This window comes from Diospyros lotus, chromosome 8 (assembly GCF_014633365.1).
Source record: "Diospyros lotus cultivar Yz01 chromosome 8, ASM1463336v1, whole genome shotgun sequence".
Classification (NCBI taxonomy): Eukaryota; Viridiplantae; Streptophyta; class Magnoliopsida; order Ericales; family Ebenaceae; genus Diospyros; species Diospyros lotus.
Genome location: NC_068345.1, coordinates 32,291,696 through 32,314,368, shown reverse-complemented (window position 1 = coordinate 32,314,368; position 22,673 = coordinate 32,291,696). Strand labels below are relative to the sequence as shown.

General features: G+C 39.2%; 1 protein-coding gene across 6 annotated transcripts in view; it reads left to right on the top strand.

Annotated features, from left to right (window-relative positions):
- LOC127807185 (ubiquitin-like domain-containing protein CIP73) overlaps positions 1 to 22,673 on the top strand; it is a 49,056-nt gene that overhangs the window by 21,233 nt on the left and 5,150 nt on the right. For 4 of the 6 annotated variants that reach the window (XM_052344849.1, XM_052344850.1, XM_052344847.1 and 1 more), the window contains 4 exons: positions 12,634 to 12,772; positions 12,902 to 13,186; positions 13,262 to 13,404; positions 13,488 to 13,724. In XM_052344849.1, the coding sequence (XP_052200809.1) occupies positions 12,634 to 12,772; positions 12,902 to 13,186; positions 13,262 to 13,404; positions 13,488 to 13,724 (804 nt within the window). The remainder of the gene's footprint in view (positions 1 to 12,633; positions 12,773 to 12,901; positions 13,187 to 13,261; positions 13,405 to 13,487; positions 13,725 to 22,673) is intronic. The other 2 variants (XM_052344852.1, XM_052344851.1) reach the window with 2 other exon arrangements.

Below are 22,673 nucleotides of genomic sequence, written 5' to 3'. Positions count from 1 at the left end.
CTTAAATAGGCTTTAAGGGGCTGATCAGAGGGTTGAAGCGAATTAATAGAATTTTCTGCCCCCCTGCACATAATTCTTGAATATGTTCAGTGGCAGATTTAACAAGAACATTTGGCTCATTAGTTGGAGAAGGATTTTGTTACGCCTCAGATTTAAGGCTTGGCCAATTCTGGAATTATAGAATAGAGAGGAAAGTGGAGGGAGAATTTGAAAGAGGAGGGATAATTAGAGAGAGAAAAGGAGGGAAAGAATTGATCTCTTCATTCATGATCCCCATCCCCATCCTCCTTACATGGCCTTTTTATAGGCTACTACCCTTGGTTGTTATGACATAACCGAATAGGTACAAGTGGCTAAAGCGGTAACTGCTTGTTCTTCTATAGTCTCTATTACAAAAATACCCTTAGGGTTGTGACAATCCCCTTCCCTTGAAGTCTTTCTTGTCCCCAAGGAAGGTGGGTAGTTGAGCTGCTCGCGGAAATTGCTTCAGCAGTTGCAGTAGGTATTCCCATGTCATGTTATCCGGGTGCAAGTGAGTCCACTGCACTAGAACTTGAGTGAGGGGTAGGGGGCCTTGATGAATTACCCGCTTGTCCACAATGGCCTGTGGTTCTACTTCAACTTCAATGTCTTCATCCATAGGGGTAGGTCAGGACTGATGGTAACATTAGGCTCCACAGACTTCTTTAGTAGAGACTGTTAAACCTGGGAGCACTGGAATAACAATTAGTCCAATTTGAAACACTTGCACACACACAGATGACACAGATCAATCAAGAACAACAAAACACTAATCGAAATACAGAAAATAAATCAAACCACACGGAGACAGCAAGACTTTATCTTGGTTCAGATTATTCGATTGAATGATCCTACATCCAGCCTTCAAACCTCTCGAGAGCAGCCTTCCTTTGAATACGAATGAATTAGTACACAGCCAGCCTATCACACGTGTACAATTCTTGATCTTGCCAAGATTACAAAGAGCTATTGATTTATAGCCTTTCCTCTCGCACAGAATTCATCCATCTAAATCATGCATGCCAAACAACTACCCCCTGCCTCTTATTTATAGACTAAGAGGGAGGATAAATCTATACAATATAATTGGTTTAGATATTACCGGTTTTACCCCCAACTAAATGAATTTCCGTTAGAATTATACTGCCTAACTAAACCAGCCGCTTGATACATTGACTGCTTCACTGAATCCTAGGCTTGCTCAAGGCAAACATTCTAACAAATCTCCGCCATTTGCCTTGAGTACAGTCCATCCTTCAAAGCTTGATCTTGCTCTCCTTAGGTCCTGCATGATAACCTGATCATTCACGCAAACAAACATTAAGAAGCTTCAAACAATGCTGGAATTTAGATAAGGGAACAGCCTTGGTAAACATATCTGCTGCATTTTCTTCACCTGCAACTTTTATTAGGTTAACTTTTCTTTCTCAAGAATTTCCCTAATGAAATGATACCTTACATCAATGTGTTTGGTTCTTTCATGGTGGGCTTGATTCTTGGCCAAGTGAATAGCACTTTGGTTATCACACATAAAATTTGCCTTTACATTTCTTCCTAGTAGTTCACTAACAATTCCTTTCAGCCAAAGGACTTCTTTAATAGCTTCAGTAACAGCTACATACTCATCCTCATTGGTTGTAAGAGCCACCACATGCTGCAGATTTGTCTTCCAGCTTATGGTTGAATTCCATAGCTGGAAAACATAACCTGTAGATGATCTTCTCCTATCCAAATCTGCTGCATAGTCAGCATCTGTGAACCCTAAAATGCAAGGCTCTTCTTCTAATTTTGCTCCACCATAAACCAAGGACATATTGATTGTTCCTTTAACATATCTAAATATCCATTTTACAGCATTCCAGTGAGCCTTACCCGGATTTGCCATAAACCTGCTAGATACACTCATAGTATGGGCTAAATCCGGCCTATTACAGACCATACTGTACACTAGGCTGCCAATTGCATTTGAGTTAGGGATTTTACTCATTTGCTTAATGCCCATTTCATCGGTGGGTGACTGCTCATGGGACAATTTAAAATGCTGAGCAAAGGGGACTGATACATCCTTTGCATCAAGCATATTGAACTTCTTAACCAGCTTATCTAGGTAGGATTTTTGGGACAATACAAGCTTTCTTTGCTGCTTATTTCTATTTATTTCTATGCCTAATATCTTTTTAGCTTCTCCTAATTCTTTCATTTCAAAGACTGATTTTAATCTCAGCTTTAAATTCTTGAATTTCTATAACTGATTGACTTGCAATCAACATATCATCCACATATAGAAGAAGATATGTAGATATCTCATTAGACATATGGTTGAAATACACACAGGAATCAAATGCACTCCTTTTAAAGCCTTGGACTATCATAAATGAATCAAATTTTCTATACCACTGCCTAGGGGATTGCTTCAATCCATAGAGGGATTTCTTTAGCAAGCATACTTGCGCTCTTTTTCCTCTAACTTCAAACCCCTTTGGCTGCTCCATTACACAATGCTTTCTTCTAATTCTCCATGAAGAAAGGCAATGGTAACATCCATTTGGTCTAGGCTAAGATTTAGATGTGCTGTTATGGCAAGTAAGATTCTAATTGAAGTATGCCTCACCGCAGGATAGAATACTTCATTAAAATCTGTTGTGTTTTGCATCGAGTATAGCTTATAAGAGTTAGACGGAATCAAGGGAATTCTCGGAATATTCAAGCGACAGAATTAGTTAAGTTAGAATGAGTCTAACAGTAGCTTATGTATGAGGGGTATAATAGGAAATGTGTAATCTTTTACATTCCTTGTATGGTCTGCCTTAATTGTCTATAAATAGAAGGCAGGGGGCAGTCGCTTGAGGCATCATTCTGATAGTATTTGAGTGGGGTGAAAATTGAGAGAAAAGTCAGTGTTTTGTAATCTCGATTGTATTGTACTCGTGTGAGTGGGTTCTTGTACTTATTCTTTGAAGATTTCATAGTGGATTGCTCTCGGGATAGAGGCTGGATGTAGGATCACAATTGTGGTCTGAACCAGGATAAAACCGGTTGTCTTCTTGTGTGGTTTGCGCATTTTTACTCTATTTTCATTTCTGCTGTTCTTAATTTTCTATTGTGGGGTACACTGTGTGTGTGTGTGTGTGGTTGTGAATTGGCCAAGATTGAGTATTTCCAGCACTCCCAATTCAACAAAATCTATTCCGAGAACTTGAGTAAAACCCCTTGCCACTAACCTAGCTTTATACCTAGGTTTACAATCATTTCCAGCACCTTCATTGATTTTATATAACCACTTGCAGCCTACAACCCTTTTCCCTAAGGGTCTATCCACCAAAGTCCAAGTTTTATTTTTCCCAAGTGACTTCATTTCAGATTGCATGGCTGCCAGCCATTTATTGGAGTCTTTTGAGTGCATTGCCTCTTCATAGGTAAGAGGCTCCTCACCAGCTTCTTCGATTGCACTTGATAGTGCATAGGGGAGACTAAGTCTGAATATCCATACCTCACCGGTGGCCTACTAATTCTACTTTGCCTATCCTTAGCAACATTGTATCTCTCATGGCCTTGCTCACTGTCTATACTAGATGACCCTTTACTCTCTCTTTGATAATCTGGATTGTAACGCCCCGCTTTCCCGGGCGCGTTGTAAATTGGGACAATTCCGGGACAATAAATTTTTTTCTTTCAAACACTAAAGCTAAACCACATCATTCCTCGAATCCGTCCCAGAATTCCCATACATTAATCTCGAAAGAGAATCACTATACACATCAAATGCGGAAACAAAGATCGAAACCTGATATCTTAACATTAATCATAAATAAATTATTACATCTTCAACATTTCTCAAAACGTTCAGAATCTAAAGTAGTAGAACTTAAATACAGGGCTACGTTACATACATTTCATTTTTTCACGCACTCTGCTAAGTGCTATTTCATGCCTCATTTATCCTTGTATCTGCTACAATCTCCACCTGGAACGTTTGAATATTCCAGGGGGCAAAGCCCAAGTTAGATGATGGATCATCTAAGTAAAGGTACATAATGCTATATCATGTGTGTATGCAATATCTTACCTCGTATGTGTCAATTGCACCCCTTATGTTACCTACTATTTTTGCGGCCCCCTCTTTCAAAACCGAGGTGTATGGGTGCACCCTTGGTAAAGTAGCGGTGCCAGTTCGTACTCTTTACGGCCTCAAATGTGAGTGATCAATGATATCAACGTGCATTTATGCATTTCATAGTCATGTCATGTATGCAGTCTACGTGATGGATACATATCAGGGCATGTCAATATGATGAAAACATTTTCGAGGAACATAAATGACTTACAACCCAACCATTTTCCATAAAACTAACTTTAATTGGGGGGTACCACTTACCTTCTCAAGCTTATCGGGCTATCTCGATATCCGTGCCTTGTCTCGATTTGTGTGCCAACCTCAAAATTTGCACGAGTCTCTTCAACTTTAGCCTCAAAGTATTCTAATCACCATAATTATTTAAATAAACATTAAAACCTATTTTTTCATAATTTTTGGCATTTTCTTTAATTTTCTCTCTATTTCTTCCTATTTTTCCTCAATAAATCCAAACTAAATATTCTTAAAAATATTTTCTCAAATATTTCACTACGATAATTCATAAAATAATATTCTTGAATTTTTGGAATTTTCTATGAAATTTTACTTACCTCGACTTAACCTCTCCGGCTTCCTCGGTATGCGTGCCATATCTTCGAAATGCGTGCCCGAACTCTTTTCTCACCCAAAATCTCCGAAATATTAGCAGATCACCAAATCCTATTTTTCGAGATTTTTTTCTAATTTTTTTCTTCTTTTTCTTTCTTTTCTTTTTCTTTTTCCTCCTCCTTCCTCCCATCTCCCTTGCTCCTGCAACTCCTTCTTTTTCCTTTCTTCTCATTTCCTTCTTTCTTTCTTCTTTCTTTTCTTCTTCCTTCTCTTCTCTTCTTCTTCTTCCTTCTTCTCTTCTCATCCTTCTTTCCCTCGCGCCTGCAACCAGCACCTGCGCCCGCCACTGCCCACGAGCTGCAGCCGCCTTTGCCGACTGCTGGTGCCTCCCGACGGCCGAGCACCGATCTCCGGCCTTGCTGGAAGCTATTCGCGCAGCACCCCGGTCTCGCGCCCAATCGCTGCTCGCAACCCTGTTTGCTGCCAGCAGCCATTGCTGCGCCTGGTTGCTGAAACAGCAGCCTTGCGGCTGCTATAGCCGCGCCCCCCGGTCATCTCTACCGCCTCTTCAGCCTCTCCTTCCCCGATGCAACTTCGCCCTTGATCGCTGGTCGCCCCTTCATCGCTCGAGCTTGCGGCCATGGCTGCAGCAAGCTGCTACTCTCGGCCTCTCTCTCTCTACTCTCTCGCTCGCTCTCAATCGGCTAACTTCTTTGCCTATTTATAGGCATTCGATCACTCCCTCGCCTCACCGCCCCATACTTCCTTGGTGTGCAAAATCTTCCTTGCGTGTGAAATACTTCATTTATTGCCATTATTTGTAGAGGCATGGCCTCCACGCACACGCATACACATCACATTTAATGCCAATATTGCTTCCTTACCTATCCAGATTTACTGCTCTAATTTTGATTCTGCCACTCACTCTCCAATTGCATTTTTAAATTTCAATTTGGCTCACTGCTTGCCTCCAATTTACTCAATTTGCAGCCACTGCTTCACGCCCATGAATATAGACACATATATATATTATATATATAACTATATATTACACTATATTATAAAGATATTTATACATTTAATCTCAAATTTTATCTTTATTTCACTTGAGCAATTCCTTAATTATAATTATACCCTTAAACATCGAATTAATTTGCATTTTAATACAGAAAATGCAAAATTAATAATTTCAAATTTACTCGATAAAGACGATTCGCCCCAATGTCCTCACCGAGCTATCGTTTCATCTCGAAACCACTGAAGGGTTGATTCTTACGCAAAACCAGAGCCCCCCTAGGGTTCCATTGATTTTTCGGGAGTCCCCTACGACAATTCGATTTTACAGCTTAATTAGTAGCTGTATTTTAGCTGTATCGAAAACTGTTCCAGATCCGATTTCTTTCGATACCATAAATCCTAACTCAGAACGCATATCGAGACCATATCATTTTCTTTAGACAATTTCACTTCGAGGCATTCCCTGTAGTTGATTCGGTACCTGAAATTGCTATAAAATCAATTTTTTGGTATCTTAAACTTATCGAAATTACGTGGCAACTTCATACGAACATGGGGTATTACATGGATCCTGGTCAATAGGGCTGTCTAAGACATTTTCAAAGGTTCTTCTTGCTGTTCAACTTCACAGCCTTTAGATTCCCTTCCTCATCCTTAGAATCATCTATTTTAATGTCTTTAATAGTGGAATTTTCATCAAAGGTGACATCTCTAGATATTATAGTCCTAGGCATACCTGATTCTAAACTCCACAGCTTATTACCCTTCACACCAGAAGGATATCCTATAAACAGGTACCTCTTTGCCCTAGGCTCTAGCTTTCTTTGCTTAACATGGGCATAAGCTAAGCATCCAAACACTCTTAAGTGATCTAAGCTAGGCTTATGACCTGTCCATATTTTATAGGGGGTTTGAAATCTTATAGCAGACGAGGGTGACCTGTTAAAGGATGGGAAAAATAATTCTTCAATCTTATTTAAATCAATGGGATATATGCTAATATATAAACAATCTTCCTGGAAAGTTAGGAAGCTCCTAAAAACTAAACAAGAAAGTTTCTAAATCTATTTTGGACACTATACAACTTAGGATACAACTCAAAGATAGAAAGATATACAACAATATATGCATTCCTATTCTAGAAAAAGGAAATGACGTCAATTCCAATCTCACTTTGATTGATTGATAGAATCTTGCTCTGATTGATTGATTGACTGACACCGATTGTTGACACTCCCCCTCAAGATTGTGAGTGGATATAATCCATTCTAATCTTGCATACAAACTTTTGAAACACAGCTGAAGGTAATCCCTTTGTTAGCACATCCTCCAATTGATCATTTGAGGAGACATATGGAGTACAAATCAACCCTCTATCCAATTTTTCCTTAATGAAATGTCTGTCCACTTCAATATGCTTGGTTTTGTCATGTTGAACTGGATTGTGAGCAATACTTATTGCTAACTTATTATCACAATAAAACCTCAGGAGACCCTACCATTGGACCTTTAGATCATCCAACAAGATTTTTAGCCATAACAATTCACGCACTCCTAAGGCCATAGACTGGAACTTAGCTTCTGCACTTGACTGAGCCACCACATTTTGTTTCTTACTCTTCCATGTTACAAGATTGCCTCATAGAAAAGTGCAATAACTCGAGGTAGATCTTCTATCCGCAACAGATCCTGCATAATTAGCCTCCGTGTAAGCCTCAAGGGTCATAGCTACGCCTCTCTTAAACAAAAGATCTTTCCCAAGTGTTAGGTGTTCCCTTTAAATAGTGAAGCATTCGATAAACTGTCTTCAAGTGAGTCTCTCTTGGGTTGTGCATGAACAAACTGATTCCCACTGCATAAGCTATGTTTGGTTGAGTTTGAGTTAGATAAATGAGCTTTCCAACCAGCCTTTGATAGGATCCATTGTCAACCACACCATTTTCTAGAACTTCTCCAACTTATGATTTGGCTTCATGGGAGTATTTATTGCCTTGCACCCTAGCATTCCTGTTTCAGTTAGAAGGTCTATGATATATTTCTGTTGGGAAATGAAAATACCTTTTGTTGAATGTGCCACTTTTATGCCCAAAAAATACTTCAAACATCCCAAATCTTTGATTTCAAACTCACGGATTAAGTATTCCCTTAGTCTATGCATGCCTTCCTCATCATTGCCTGTAACAACGATATCATCAACATAAACAATAAGTATGGTTACTCCCCATGTGGCCAAGTGTTGAAGAAAGAGAATGATCTCCTTGACTTTGCCTATGGCCTTGGCCAAGCATTACGCTTGTGAACCTTCTAAACCATGCCCCGTAGTGACTGTTTTAAGCCATATAAGGCTTTATTAAGCATACACACCACTTTTTCTTGGTTTGGGGAGTCATAACCAGACGGTGGATCCATGTAAACCTCTTCTTCAAGATCCTCATGTAGAAATGCATTCTTGACATCATACTGATGCATTTGCCAACCTAGGTTAGCAGCTAAGGATAGAAGAACTCGAACTGTATATATTCAACTTAGCAACAGGGGCAAAAGTGTCTAAATAATCTACTCCATACACTTGAGTATACCCTTTAGCTACTAGCCGCGCCTTGTAGTGATCTAAAGATCCATCAGACTTAACTGTGTATACCCATCGGCAGCCTAGTAGATGTTTCCCTTTGGGTAATGGAACAAGTTCGCATGTTTGATTCTTCTCTAGGGCTGCCATTTCAGCTTCCATGGCATCTCTCCAATGCTTGTTCCTTATTGCTTCGGAAAAGTTTTTTGGAATAGGGATGGTATGAAGGTTGGTGAGAAAGGCTTTATGAGGGGATGATAATTTGGAATAGGATAGGAACAAATGTAAGGGGTGTTGAGTGCAAGCTCTAGTACCCTTCCTAATGGCAATAAGTCTATCAAGGTCACTGTTGGAGGGTGCTGGTTCGGGTGTAGGGTTAACATTTGCAGTAGAGTTATCATCTTTAGGTATGAAAGACTCAGCAATGGGGTTACCCGAAGATGTGCAAGCTGGGCTGATGGTATTGTTGGTGTTGTTAGCTATAGAAGTAGGGTTTGTTTCAGGTGTTGTGACTTGCATAGGCGTAGAGGCCCGACCATTTTTTCCTTGAGTATATTTTTAGTGATCGAGGAGTACTTGAAACAGGTTCCCCCAATGTCATGCCCAGTGAATCCTTTGGACTAGCGGTTGGGAAAAAAAAAAAGGCAGATCATGACCAATAGGAATGGGAGATTGCCTTTGATCCAAACTTACTAAAATAAGAATCTCCTTCTACAAAGGTGACATCGGTTGACACATAGAACTTCTTGGTAGGGGGATGATAAGACCAATTGCCCTTTTGAGTAGATGAGCATCAAGAAATATGCACTTTAAAGCTCAAGGATCCAACTTACCCCTATTAACATCGGGAATATGGACAAATGAGATACATTCGAACACTTTGGGTTTCAACCTTGGAGTAGACACATGACAATTAGGAAGGGATTTGGTTAACAGCTGAATTGGGCTGTAAGATCCAAGGATTTGAGAGGGTAGCCTATTGATAAGAAGAGTAGTTGTTAGGGCTGCCTGCTTCTCCCCAATAATGTTTAGAAACATTATGGTGGAATAGGAGCGCTCGAATAATAGCAAGTAGATGCCGAATTTTCCTCTTGGCCACTTTGTTTTGTTGAGGAGTGCAAGGACAAGATGATTCATGGATAATACCCTTATGTTGGAAAAAAACAGATAGGGATTGGTTGAAGAAATCCTTGGCATTGTCCGATCTAACCCTTTTAAAACCTATCCCAAACTGATTTTTAATCATATTATAAAATGTAGGAAAAATATTACTAACTTCAGTTTTAGTTTTCAAAAGATATAGCCATGTTACTCTAGTGCGATCATCAACAAAAATGACAAACCACCTTGCCCCAGAAATATTAGGAACTGATGAGGGACTCCAAATATCACTGTGAATTAAGGTAAACGGAGAACTAGTCCTTTTATTAGATGAAACAAAAGAAACTCTTTTATGTTTTGAAAACTCACACAAACGACACAATGAAAACTGTTGACATTTAGACCCTTAGACAATTCTAGAAACATCATTTTAAGAGTAAGAAAATAAGGATGACCAAATCTGTAATGGTGCAGCTACATTAGATCCTTGTTGGATTCAGCAACGACACAAGAGGAATCTGCCCTTGTTTGTCCTATTCACCTGGTCCCTCAAGGTAGAACAACCTAGCCCTAGTTAGTTGATGAGGATCTAAAAGATCCGGACCGGAGGCAAGCCATGTTGGAGGAGATGAAAGCTTTGAAGAAGAATCATAAATGGGACTTAGTGCCTCAACCACAGGGTGTTACACCAGTTGGTTGCAGGTGAATTTTCAATATTAAATACAATGCTGACGGAACCCTAGAGAGATACAAAGCTAGATTGGTCGCTAAGGGCTACACTCAATCATATGGCATAGACTATCTTGAGACATTTGCACCTGTGGCAAAGATGGCAACTGTGAGAGTTCTTTTATCATTAGCAACTTATTTTGGATGGAGCCTACAATAGTTGGATGTCGAAAATGCATTCCTACATGGAGATTTGGAAGAAGTTGTTTTTATAGAGTTGCCCCCTAGATTTCAGGAAGGGGAAGCAGGGCAAGTGTGCAGACTAAGGAAGGCACTCTATAGGCTCAAATAGTCCCCCAGAGCATGATTTGATAGGTTTTCCAAAGCCATGACAGGTATGGGATATCACCGAAGCAGGGGTGATCATATAGTCTTCTTCAAGCATTTGGACAAAGAGAAGGTTATTGCTCTATTGGAATATATAGACGGCATAATAGTCACAGGGAATGATGTCGAGGAACAGAAGATTCTCAAGGACAAGTTAGCCAAGGAATTAGAGATTAAAGACCTTGGTCTCTATCACAGCCCAAGGGCTGGTATGTAATTAGAATGGTATAGCAGGATATTAAGGGGTTTGGGCATAACTGTAATTAGCAACTTGGCACATGGCCACCTACTTGGCACATGGCCACTTGGAGATTCTAGAAAGGTAGTTAGAGGAAGTCTCTAGTGTAACCAACTCCTATAAATAAAAAGCTAATCATGAGGATGGGGATATGTGAAGATTAACTCACAAGTCCTTTCCCTCCCAATTCAATCTCCAATCTCTCTCTCATTCTCCCTCTTTCTCTATCTTCCTAATTCCCTTCTTCCCGCCTAATTTCTTCCCAAAACTCGGAAGAACTTCTAATCAGAACTCGAGGTCTGATAGTCTCCTCAAGTATTTCTTAGGGATTGAAGTTGCTTATTCTAAGGCTGGAATATTTCTCTCCCAAAGGAAATATGTGCTGGACTTGTTAGTTGAGACAGGGGTATCAAGAGGAAAAGGATCTAATATGCCAGTAGAGCCTAACAGCAAGTTGGGAGTTGATCCTAATAGTCGACCAGTAGATAAGGGAAGATACCAAAGGCTTGTAAGACGTCTGATATACTTGTTTCACACTAGGCTTGATATTTTTTTTGTGTTAGCCTAGTGAGCCAATTCATGCACAATCCGACAGAAGAACATATGCAGGCATTTAGAAAGATCTTAAACTATTTGAAGGCTACACTAGATAAGGGGATCTTGTTTAAATCAGGGGAAGAACTGGATATTAAGGGGTTTACAGATACAGACTATGCAAGATCTCTTATTGACAGAAGATCAACTAGTGGGTATTGTGTATTTCTTGGTGGAAACCTTGTGTCATGGAGGAGCAAGAAGCAAAGTGTTGTGTCAAGATCAAGTGCGGATGCTGAATTCAAAGCAATGGCTCTTGGCCTATGTGAGGTGTTGTGGCTAAGAATCATCCTAGAAGATTTGAAGATCAGGGTTCAAGGCTCAATCAAGGTGTTCTATGACAACCAATCAGCCATCAACATTGCCCATAATCTTGTTCAACATGACAGGATAAAACATGTTGAAATAGATTGACACTTCATTAATGAGAAGTTGGATGCAAGCCTGATCAAAATATCCTATGTTTCATCTAAAGACCAAGTGACAGATGTGTTAACTAAAGGGTTTGCAGCTAAGAGGTTTGAGGATTTAGTATCCAAGCTAGGAATGATTGACATATATTTTCCAGCTTGAGGGGGAGTGTTGGATCATAAGGATATCCGAGATTAAGGCAATGGAGATTTGGTTAGGATTAATTCCTAAACTAGAATTAGGATCTTACATATATCTTTCCTTTTTCCTCATTGTTGATTATCTTTCCTCTCTTGTATCTTTCCTTGTTGTTTCCTTTGTTGTTGTATTTCCTCTCTATGTGAGAGCTGATTGTGTTCATAGTTTGTACAATGAGATTATTAAGTTTCTCCTAAAAGTTTTACATTTAGTAATGTTGCTGTCCGGCTGTTGGATATCATGATGTTGATGTATTGCTGTTGATGTTCTTGGGTTGGTTTTGCAAAACTTCTGGTTGCTCTGCTCCAATGGTTCTGAGATGGTGTGGTGATGATTGTAGATGGTCGTATTGCTGCAAATATGATGGTTGAAAGATGTTGATCAACTGTTATTGCAGCAGGTTTAAAGATGGGTTAAAACTAGGCTCTTACACCAATTTTGATGCAGAAGAGCCAGAATTTTGTGAAATATTGAAGAATAGGATAATTAAGGAGGAAAAGGAGGGAGGGAGGGGAGGGGAGGGGTAATCAGTAAATTCTTTGTTTAAATCATCAAAATAATCTCTGATAAAATTATTAGCCTATTTATAGGCTTAAGTACTGTCTAAAAGATGCACCCTAGTTATAATTATCCGAAGTTAAAATTTTAATCACTATAATTCCCATCATGTTGTGTGACCATTTGTCTCTGTATGGCCAATTTTGACTGCTTACAATCTGAATTACATTCATTTCATTTTTGCAGCCATTTCCACTTCAAACCAACTCCCTTTTTACTGGATCTGCTGGCGGTCCATCAAATACTGGGACTCCAGGTTCTGTTAGTATTGGTGCAGTTGGTGTAGGAACCGTTCCAAGACATGTGAACATTCATATTCACACTGGTAATTAAATAAGTTTTCTGTGAATCTCTTATACCTTTTTTTTTTTTTAGCTAATTCTCTTCTACCTTTTGATATTTGCTTGACATAATATTTTAAATTGGGATCCTCACCTGCAACTATTGTTTTCAGCTGTTGGTCCCAGGACATCTAATGTAGAAGGGGTGCACGGAGAACATGTTAATCGATCTGGTTCTGGAGATTCAGGCCAAACACGGGTATTGCCTGTGAGAAATGTTATTGCAGCAGTTGTCCCATCTCGACCTCCTGTTACAGTTTCCAGTGCTTCTCAAACTGGTTTTTCTGTTTCACAGCCACCACCTGATTCTCTTCCACTATCTAATGTTATAGCTGAAGTGAATTCACGAATCAGAAACTTTGTTGATGATAGGCAGAGTGAAAATCTGGCTCCATCAGGTTGCAAAGATTTAATGCTTGAGGCCCCTTGTAAATACTGCTGTTTTATACTGAACTGACTTTGGCATTATGTAGGTCAATCAGAGAACTTTAACGTTCAGAATACATCCGGTGCTGGCAATGGGGGGAACAATCAACTTACAAACTTGGCTGACAATGAAGGTGGAGAGGTGGATCTATCTGTCCCCACTGGTACACCTGAGAGGGAGAGCCAGAAGGTATATGGTGCATGCTCACTTTTACCTGCATTTATATTAATTGTTGACTTGAAATAAGAGTTAACTTATGACATGTCTGATAGGCACATCCTCACAGCCAACAAACTAGTAACCTTGAGGTTTCAGAAATTGGTTTGAATTCAAGGGACCAGCCTTCTAGTAGCTCAGTCGAAGGCTCCAGTAACTGGTCAAATAGAGAAACGGTACTAAAATTGGCAGATGATTCAGCATATGCCTCAAGATCTAGTCAGGGAAATGATAATCCAGAGGGTGCAACAGCTGTCCCACTTGGTCTGGGGCTGGGGGGTTTGCAACCTAAGGTGAGGTGACAAATTTCCTGTCCAAAATTCTATTTGTAGGGTATAATTATCGTGAATTCTCTTAGAAAAATTCGTGAATTCCTTATCTTTCTTATCTTCACATTTTCTTCTTTTTTTTTTTTTTTTTCCAGTGGAGCATGTAGACTTTCATTCCAATTACTGCTATGAAATACTAAATGTTTTTTCGTTTATTTCATTGTTTGTTGGTTATCTTCACCTGCCTAATTGGATTCAAGGCTTGGTGTGGTTGGTGGCCTTATGTAGTCAAAAGGACATTACTTATTGTTGACACAGCTATGCTGCCTTGAGAGTTTTTCTTGATGAATTTGGTGCATTAAACATCCCAAATGGAATAATTAGCCACTTATGGAGACAATATCTTGTTTTAAAGGCTGTCTTCTATTCGTCTCTAGTGTCAATCAATTTGATGATAACTATTACAAAGATAATTTTAGAGAAAATAGTGGTGTCATGTGGTTAATTGTGTAAGTCATCAAGCCAAGGAATTGGAAAACTACACTTGATAATAGTGATTTAATGGATGGCTCTACTATCCATATACAGAAAGATCCTTCCTTTTTGGGCATCAACAACGATGAAACAGCAGTCTCTTGAGTAATCCATTTGTTAACAGGTCAACTTGCCCCTAAAATTCTTTATGTGATAAGCTGCCTTGTTCTTCAAGTCAATGAGGTGCTGAATATCTCTTATAGGTGGTTGACTAGATAATATTTCTTCATAACAATATCTACAAACTCGTAGAGAGGATGAACTAGAGGATTAAACTCACTTGATGTAGCATTTGATTTTCACACAAGAACAAGTGCATAGACTGCTTGTTTTCTAGCAACTCTCTTTTAATCAAGCTCCCAGATATTATAGAGTTTCCATCTCATTAGAAGGCTTGGGAATAAGTTCTGGTTTAGTTGGAGTTGGGAGAATTCTAACACCATTTTTCACAGAAGTGTTTTTAAGTATTTTTTAAGCCATCATGAATACTTTCTTATTATACTGCCGTGTTCTATGGAGAAGTAGATGAAAAACATCAATTGGAGCAATGCACACCATATTTCATTTTAAGAATTCTTTCTAATAGAAAACTAAACTATGTATCTTTTATTTACCCTCACCTTATCCCATTTGTGTAATGTCAACCCATTGAATTGTCTAAGGCTGAGGATTCTCTTCAATTTTGAGCTTAATTTCTTGACTGTCTTTGCTGCCACTATATTAGAACAACTTTTCCCATCAATGATAAGGTCATAAATTTTGCCATGAGAAATGTACCTTGTATGAAAATTCTTTCACTTAGCCACTTGTGGTCTTGCTCCACAGGAGTCGCATTCTCACAAGCATTTAACCTTCATCTGCATGCACAACTTCCTCATTATTTTCTGGTTCACCAATATTGTCATCCAACTCTTAAATATCTTTCTATACCAAGAAGACAACTTTGTGATTAGGATGTTCAGATGCAATGTGCCCATGGCTCTGTCATCTGAAACACTTGTTTGAGATAGTATTAGAACTGTTGTGCTTGTCGCTCTTAGGAAGAGTTTTATCACTAGTGGGCTTGTTTGAAGAAGATAGCTCTGAATTAGAAGTGCTTCTCAATTTGAATTGAATGATCTAATGGTTGGCTTAGAGAAACTCTTTCTACCTTCCTTTTGCTACCTTTTTTACGATTCTTTCTCACATAAAAAAGGCTAATATGGTGCAAGCAAATTGCATCTCCAATCTCCTTTTTAGGCCCCCAAATATCACACTGCAATTTGTCCTACCAGTTTGAACATACTGGACTTCAATATAAGGGTGATCAAATTCAGTAGTATGCTCCTCCACAGTCTGCACTTGTGCCATGTTGCTGCAAAGCCTGAATTTTCAAGAACATATCCACCTGGTAGTTTCAGGCTGGAAGCACTTTTTTAACTCCATTTTCTCTGAAGTTTTGATTGGCCTCCTGTAAAAGCCCTTTGCTTCTTCAAATTCTCCCATCATAAAGAAGCATATTTTCTGAGTCTGGGGGCCACCGGACCTTATGATCCTCCGGGTATTAGTTGAATTTGAACTCTCATTTTATGGTGTTTAGCCAATTAAGATATTCATCAGGTTGCATCATCCTTTCATCTCTTTCCCTCTGAAGAGTTTGGTTCCTTCTACTTTGTTGATGCTTAGAATAGGAACCATCATGAGAATCACCATGGAAAAGATTGAAATCATTACCGCCAACAACATTATCTTCATAACGTTCTAAGCTTTCAAAAATGATTAAAATGTTCCATTTGTTCTTGCATTTGTGGTCTCTTTTCATCCATCTCGGAATCGTGAATATCTTTCTCTGGAACACCTGACATCTACGAACAGCCATCACAACCTGAGCTTTGATATTGTACCTAAGTGGGAATCTATAGAGAGGGAATATGAGAATCTGAACCTGCTAATGCACATAAGACTCCCAGAAATGACAATGGATAGACCTTGAACTAACCCAAATAAGATTGATGTTTGTCAACAACGGAATCTTTAATAAAAAGAAGTAGGTTTGGATGGATGAAGGCTCACAACCTTGGAGATCAGAGCAAAAGCACTAACCACTCTTTGGAATTCAGAAAAAAAGAGACAGAAACGCTAGGGTTTTAGTTCACCACTCAATAGAATTCACAAAAAAGGATAAAATTCTAGAGGGGAAAAGAGCTATTCAAATCTTTGATTTATTACTCTAAAAGTCAGTTGTAGCCTAAAACATCCCTCCTAGGACAGGAAAATGTAGGATTAAAAGCTTAATTTCAAGCATGCATTACTGATATAAAGATCAAGAGTCATTCTGCTAAGCATTAACTGCTGACTTTTGAATAATGACTCGCCTGAAAGCCTGTAAACAAAATTCATAACTGTAGAAAAGTCAAATTTGATTTAGTAGAAACTAGACATCCCAAGCTCTCCAATGAGTACTCTTTTGCTATTTTAGGCTTTGGGATGGACATCCAACCGAGTGATGAAAAATGGGCCTGATTTTGACTTTTGACAGCAAGAAAATCATGTGTTGGGACATGGACCAATTCTTGGGTTGGGCTTCTTGAGATGCTCCCACATCATAAAACCTTAAATAGGAGGCAGAGTCAGCGTTCTATTCTAACCAATTCACACATATCAAACTTGATCTTTAGGTGAACATGGAGGAGACAACTTTCATGAGAGTAAAATCCACAGAGAGATTGAGAGAACAAAGATGAAGAAGCTTAATGGAGATGAAGGATCTTGAGAGTTAAGTCCTTAGCAACCAGGCATGAAGATGGAGAGTTCTCAGGAGGCAAGCAGTTCGAGACAGCTAGGTCTCGAAGTTTGGGGCGATTTAAGTTTTGTGGAAGTCAGAGGGTTTGTGGATTTTGGGGGATTTGTGTAAGTTTGGAGATTTGGGGGGTTAGGGATTTCTGTGAAGGGTGTGAAATCCTGAAAGCTGAAGCAGAAAGGAGGGGGCTTATTTGATCCTAACCCAGCTCAAGTTCCTGCAACAGCTCCTGTTAATTCTCTGCAATGATTGCCTATGGCCTAAAACACTCTAGAACATGGTAGGAGCACAGGGAGACCTATGATCTAATCCAAACAAGATGAGCATCCATGGGTTCTTTCTTGCACTGAATTGCTACCCAAGAGCTGCCTTAAAGCTGTTAACTTCCATGACCTTGGTGAACCAATACTAACAGCCACCTCCTTAGCTAGCAACTCAATGGAGAGAGAAGAATTGAATCCCAAAAGCAGCTCCTGGATGAGTACATGAAAACAATTTCACCATCATTGGATAATTGAATTTTGAAGCAGAATTCTTTTTGGATTTTGGGATGGTCATGACTTGGGACAAGTAGGTAACTGAGATTTGTTCTATCAATTGTCAAGCTCGTAGGCTAAAGTAGGCTGTAGAGCTGTGTTTTATATATTAGTTGTAGCAGATTATTTCTGCAAAGGATCAGTTACAGGTTGTAACTGATTTGTAACTGTTGATTGGTTAGCTATATATAAAGCTAACCAACCTGTTTGGAGGGAATCAAGAATTGAATTCAGTTTCTCATTTCTCTCACTTCTCTCACAATTCTCTTCTCTGTTTTCTCCCTAACTTCTTTCTGTTCTCTCTCCATTTCTTTCTTCCGTTCTTCCTTCTCATTTCTACCTTAAAACCCCAGGTTCAAGACTTAGGTCTTGACAATTGTGGTATCAGAGCAGTCAGTTCTTGGACTGCTAGCTAGATAGCCTGGATCGATTGGAGATGGCAGACGGAACTTGAATGAAGGAATTGGAGGTGTAGGTTAACCAAGTTAATTCCTTGGTGAATAACCTGTAGACTTGAATGGAAGCCTTAGAAGTTGGATCGAGTAAGCATCATGAAGGCATTCAATCATTGGAGAACAAGTTGGATGCTTTAATGGATGGATTGGCTAAAAGACTCGATGGCTTCCTGCAGATGTTTTCCAAAATTCCGCAAATCGGCTTGCTGGTGGACTTTTGGCCAAAGGAGAATGATGATCCAATTCTGGAAGGTAATGGTCTTAACCCTAGACCATCTAGACTGCTTGTGTTAGAGATTAAAAATATCTGTGAGAGAGATAATTTGACAAATCAGATGGTTGATAGGAGATTGGAGAATAATTTCTTTTGTACTCCATTCACAACAATGTCCCTATGCCAAATTAGAAATTCCTCTGTTTGGTGGAAAAAAAACCTTGGTGGTGGATAAGGAGATGCCAAAAGTTCTTTCAGTTTTATAATATACCACAATTTCAGAAAGTCAATCTGGCTTCAGCCTATTTTCTGAATGATACTGCTGATGCTTGGTATCAAGGCTGGGCAAAACTTAGGTTTGAATACATATGGAAAGATTTTGTGAAAGAATTCTGTGAAAGGTTTGGGGATAAGAATATGACTGATGTTTTAGAGGAATTTAATAAATTGAAGCAGGTTGGATTGGTTCTTAAATATCAGACAAAATTTGAGGAGCTAAAATCTGGTCATTACTAATCCGAATCTGAAGCCTATTTTGTACCTAGCTTCATTATTGGCCTAAGTGATGAGTTGAGGCCAACAGTTAAGATGCTGCAACCTGCAAGGGTTAAGCAGGCAGCAGGAAAGGCAAAACTATACAGGAATTGACCGTGGAAGCTCTATTCAAGAAACATAGAGGATTCCATTTAAGGGAATCGGGCCTAGCAGTAACCAGACTTAAACCTTTACCAGAAATGTTGCTTCTGGAATGAATAAGACATTCTTTTCTGAAGATTTCCTATGGTCAAACTTCCTCGCATCCTTACCAACTGAATGCAGCAAACGCTTCCAGTTTAGAACATAGGAGACAATCTGGATTATGTTATAAATGTGGAGAAAAATTTATTCCAGGGCATGAGTGCAAGAGATAGTTGCTGCAACTAGTAAGCAGAAATGAAGATGAGGAGGAAATTACTGAAGAAATTGAAGTAGCTGATAAAAATTTCCTTGAAGATGAAGATGGAGAAATTTCATTACATGCCCTAAAAGGATGTTCTACTAATACAATCATAAAGGTTGAAGGAAAAGTAGGAAGTAGAAAATAGACGGTGTTGATTGATAGCAGCAGTACTCACAGCTTTCTAGATGAAAATACTGCCAAGGATTTGCATTGCAAATTGAAGAGTACATTTCCCTTATCAGTTACTGTGGCGAATGGAAATAAAATGTATAGTAAATCCAAATGTGTTGATTTTTTTTGGGAGATGCAAGGACAAGAATTTATTTCTGATCTACAACTATTGAAGTTGGGTGGTTGTGATATAGTTTTAGGGGTGGACTGGATGAGAACAGTCAGTCCAATAATATTTGACTTTAACAAACTGGAGGTTACTTTTGAGAAGGATGGGAAAAGATCGAGGCTCTAATAGGCAGCCTGGATATGGGAGCCTGCAAGTTAGTTTCTGGAAAAAATTACAGAAATTTTTGGAGACTAAAATGACTCAAGTGGCTTAAATGTTTTCCATATATGCTGTGAGACAGAAGAGTTAAATGAGGCTGATTATCTAGAGCAGTGGACACCGCAGACTGCTTACAGCAATATTATCCAAACCTCACCAGAGGTACACAATTTGGACTCTTTACATTTACTTTTGGTTGAATTTGAGGACTTATTTGTAAAGCCTAAAACCTTACCCCCACAGCGATCATTTGACCATGACATACCCCTTAAACCAAATGTTGAACCTATTAATATTCGTTCCTACAGATACCCCCAATTCAGAAAACAGAAATTGGAAATTTGGTCAAATAAATGCTTACCAATTCTATCATTCAGCCTAGTCATAGCCCATTTACATCCCTGGTCCTTCTTGTCAAAAAGAAAGATGTTATTTGACCGTCAATTAAATGCTATTACCATGAAACACAAGTTTCCAATACCAATTATAGAAGAAGACCTTCTTGATGAATTAAAGGGAGCAACCATTGTTACAAAGCTTGATCTAAGGGCAGCATATCGTCAAATTAGAATGAAACTTGAAGACATTCCTAAAACTGCATTTCAAACCCACCAAGGTCTTTGAGTTTAAAGTCATACCCTTTGGTTTAGCCAATGCTCCCGCACTTTCCAAGCTCTTATGAACCATGTCTTCAGTCCATATTTGAGAAATTTCATGCTCGTGTTCTTTGACGATATCCTAGTGTATAGTAAATCTTTTGGCCAGCACCTTGACCGCCTTAGGACTACATTTGAAGTCCTTCGATTCAATCAATTGTATGTTAGGAAGTCCAAATGTATTCTTGCTACAAATCATGTGGAGTATCTGGGATATATTATCTTGGGAGAAGGTGTGAGTACAGACTTGAAGAAGATTGCAGCTATAGTGGAATGGCCTAGACCACCTACAGTCAAGTCTTTATGTGGGTTTTTAGGATTGACTGGTTACTATGGGCGATTTATTCAGCATTATAGGCTTATAAGTAAACCCTTGACTGAGCTACTTAAGAAAGATGGATTTCACTAGACTTCTCAAGTAGAGGCAGCCTTTATTGAATTAAAAAAGGTTATGACACAAACTCCAGTTTTGGCTTTGCCAGATTTCACAAAGCCTTTTTTTCTTGGGATTGATGCAAGTGATAAAGGAGTAGGGGCAGTTTTGATGCAGGAAGGGAAATGTTAGCCTTCCTTAGTCAAGCCTTAGCACCAAAACACTTGGGACCCGGTGTTTATGATAAGGAATTGATAGCAGTTTTGGTAGCTGTGGAGAAATTGCGCCATTATTTGGAAGGGGGTTAGTTCATAATTAGGACTGATCATGAGAGCGCTAAATTTCTCCTTCAACAACTACATACACAGTTACAGTGGAAAGGAATGTCAAAGTTTCTGGGCCTAGACTATAAATTTGGCTGCTGACTCATTGTTCTTGCAGTTTTGAGTATGGTTATAGTGCTTCCATTACTTCAGTAATTCCAGATCAGCTACAAGAAGTAACTGCTAGTTATGAGTCTACTGCTTGGGTACAAGATCTGTTAACCCAGCTCTCTATTAGTCCAACTAGCAAGCCAGGCCATACTATTGAGTAATGGATTACTTCGGTTTTAGGGAAGACTTGTGGTAGGAGATAATGCTCAGCTCAGGACTCAAATATTAGTGTCTTTACATGGTTCACCCTTAGGGGGTCATTAGGGCATAAGATCCACACACCATAAGGCAAAACATTTATTTTATTGGCCCTAACTACAACCAACTGTGATTGACTGTGTTAGCTTCTGATATATGTCAACGATGCAAACATGAAAATGTGGTTGCACCCGGTTTATTACAGCCGCTGAAAGTTCCAGAGCAGGCTTGGACATGTCTTCCTATGGACTTCATAGAAGGACTGCCAAAATCAGAAGGGAATGACGTAATTCTAGTAGTGGTGGACTGACATTCTATTGCGTCTGATAGAGATAAAATTTTTACTAGCATATTCTGGCAGGATTTGTTTAAAAGTATAGGAATTGGGCTACATATGTCTACAGTCTATCATCCTGAAATGGATAGGCAAACAGAGAGGGTAAATCAATGCGTAAAGGCTTACTTGAGGTGTTTTGGCTTCCTGAAACCAAAGAGTTGGTATAAATGGTTGGCCTTACCTCAATGGTGGTACAACTCTAGTTACTCCACCAGCTAACTGAAAATGTCCCCATTTGAGGCCCTGTTTGGTTTTAAACCTCCTCTATTACCCAGCCACTCTGGATACTTCCTCTTCAGTTGCAGCTGTGGATACCTATTTACAGACTTGCCAGGAACTACTGAAACTCATTAAACGAGAGCTATCCACTGCTCAAAATTGAATGAAGCAATATGCAGACAGAAAGAGAAGTGAAAGGAAGTTTCTCGTGGGAGGTTTGGTGTATCTCAGGATTAAACATTCTTACAAGTTGTAATTGATTTGTAACTGTTGATTGGTTAGCTATATATAAAGCTAACCAACCTGTTTGGACAGGGAATCAAGAATTGAATTCAGTTTCTCATTTCTCTCTCAATTCTCTTCTCTATTTTCTCCCTAATCTCTCTCTGTTCTCTCTCCATTTCTTTCTTCCATTCTTCTCATTTCTACCTTAAAAACCCTAGGTTCAAGACTTAGGTCTTGACGTCAATTTAGGTACTAATGTGGACAAGTATTTGCCTGATTCTATGGGATGGCTATAATACCTTTAGAATTGGTGCTTTGGTTGAACTGAGTGAGAGATTGCATCTATGGTACGGTTAATTTTAACTGGTCATCATAGTTTGACTTGTTAGTTGAGGAGGCACTTCAATTCCCTGATTGTGATTGGTGATTGTCCCACTCGTTCTTTTTTGTCCTCCACTAATGCATTGTTGTTAAAGGCACGCCTAGGCTGTGGGTGCCTCACTCTATGAGGCATGCACCTAAGTGCTAAGGTGCGCCTCACACTAAGACGCAAGACACACCTTTTGTTCCCGTG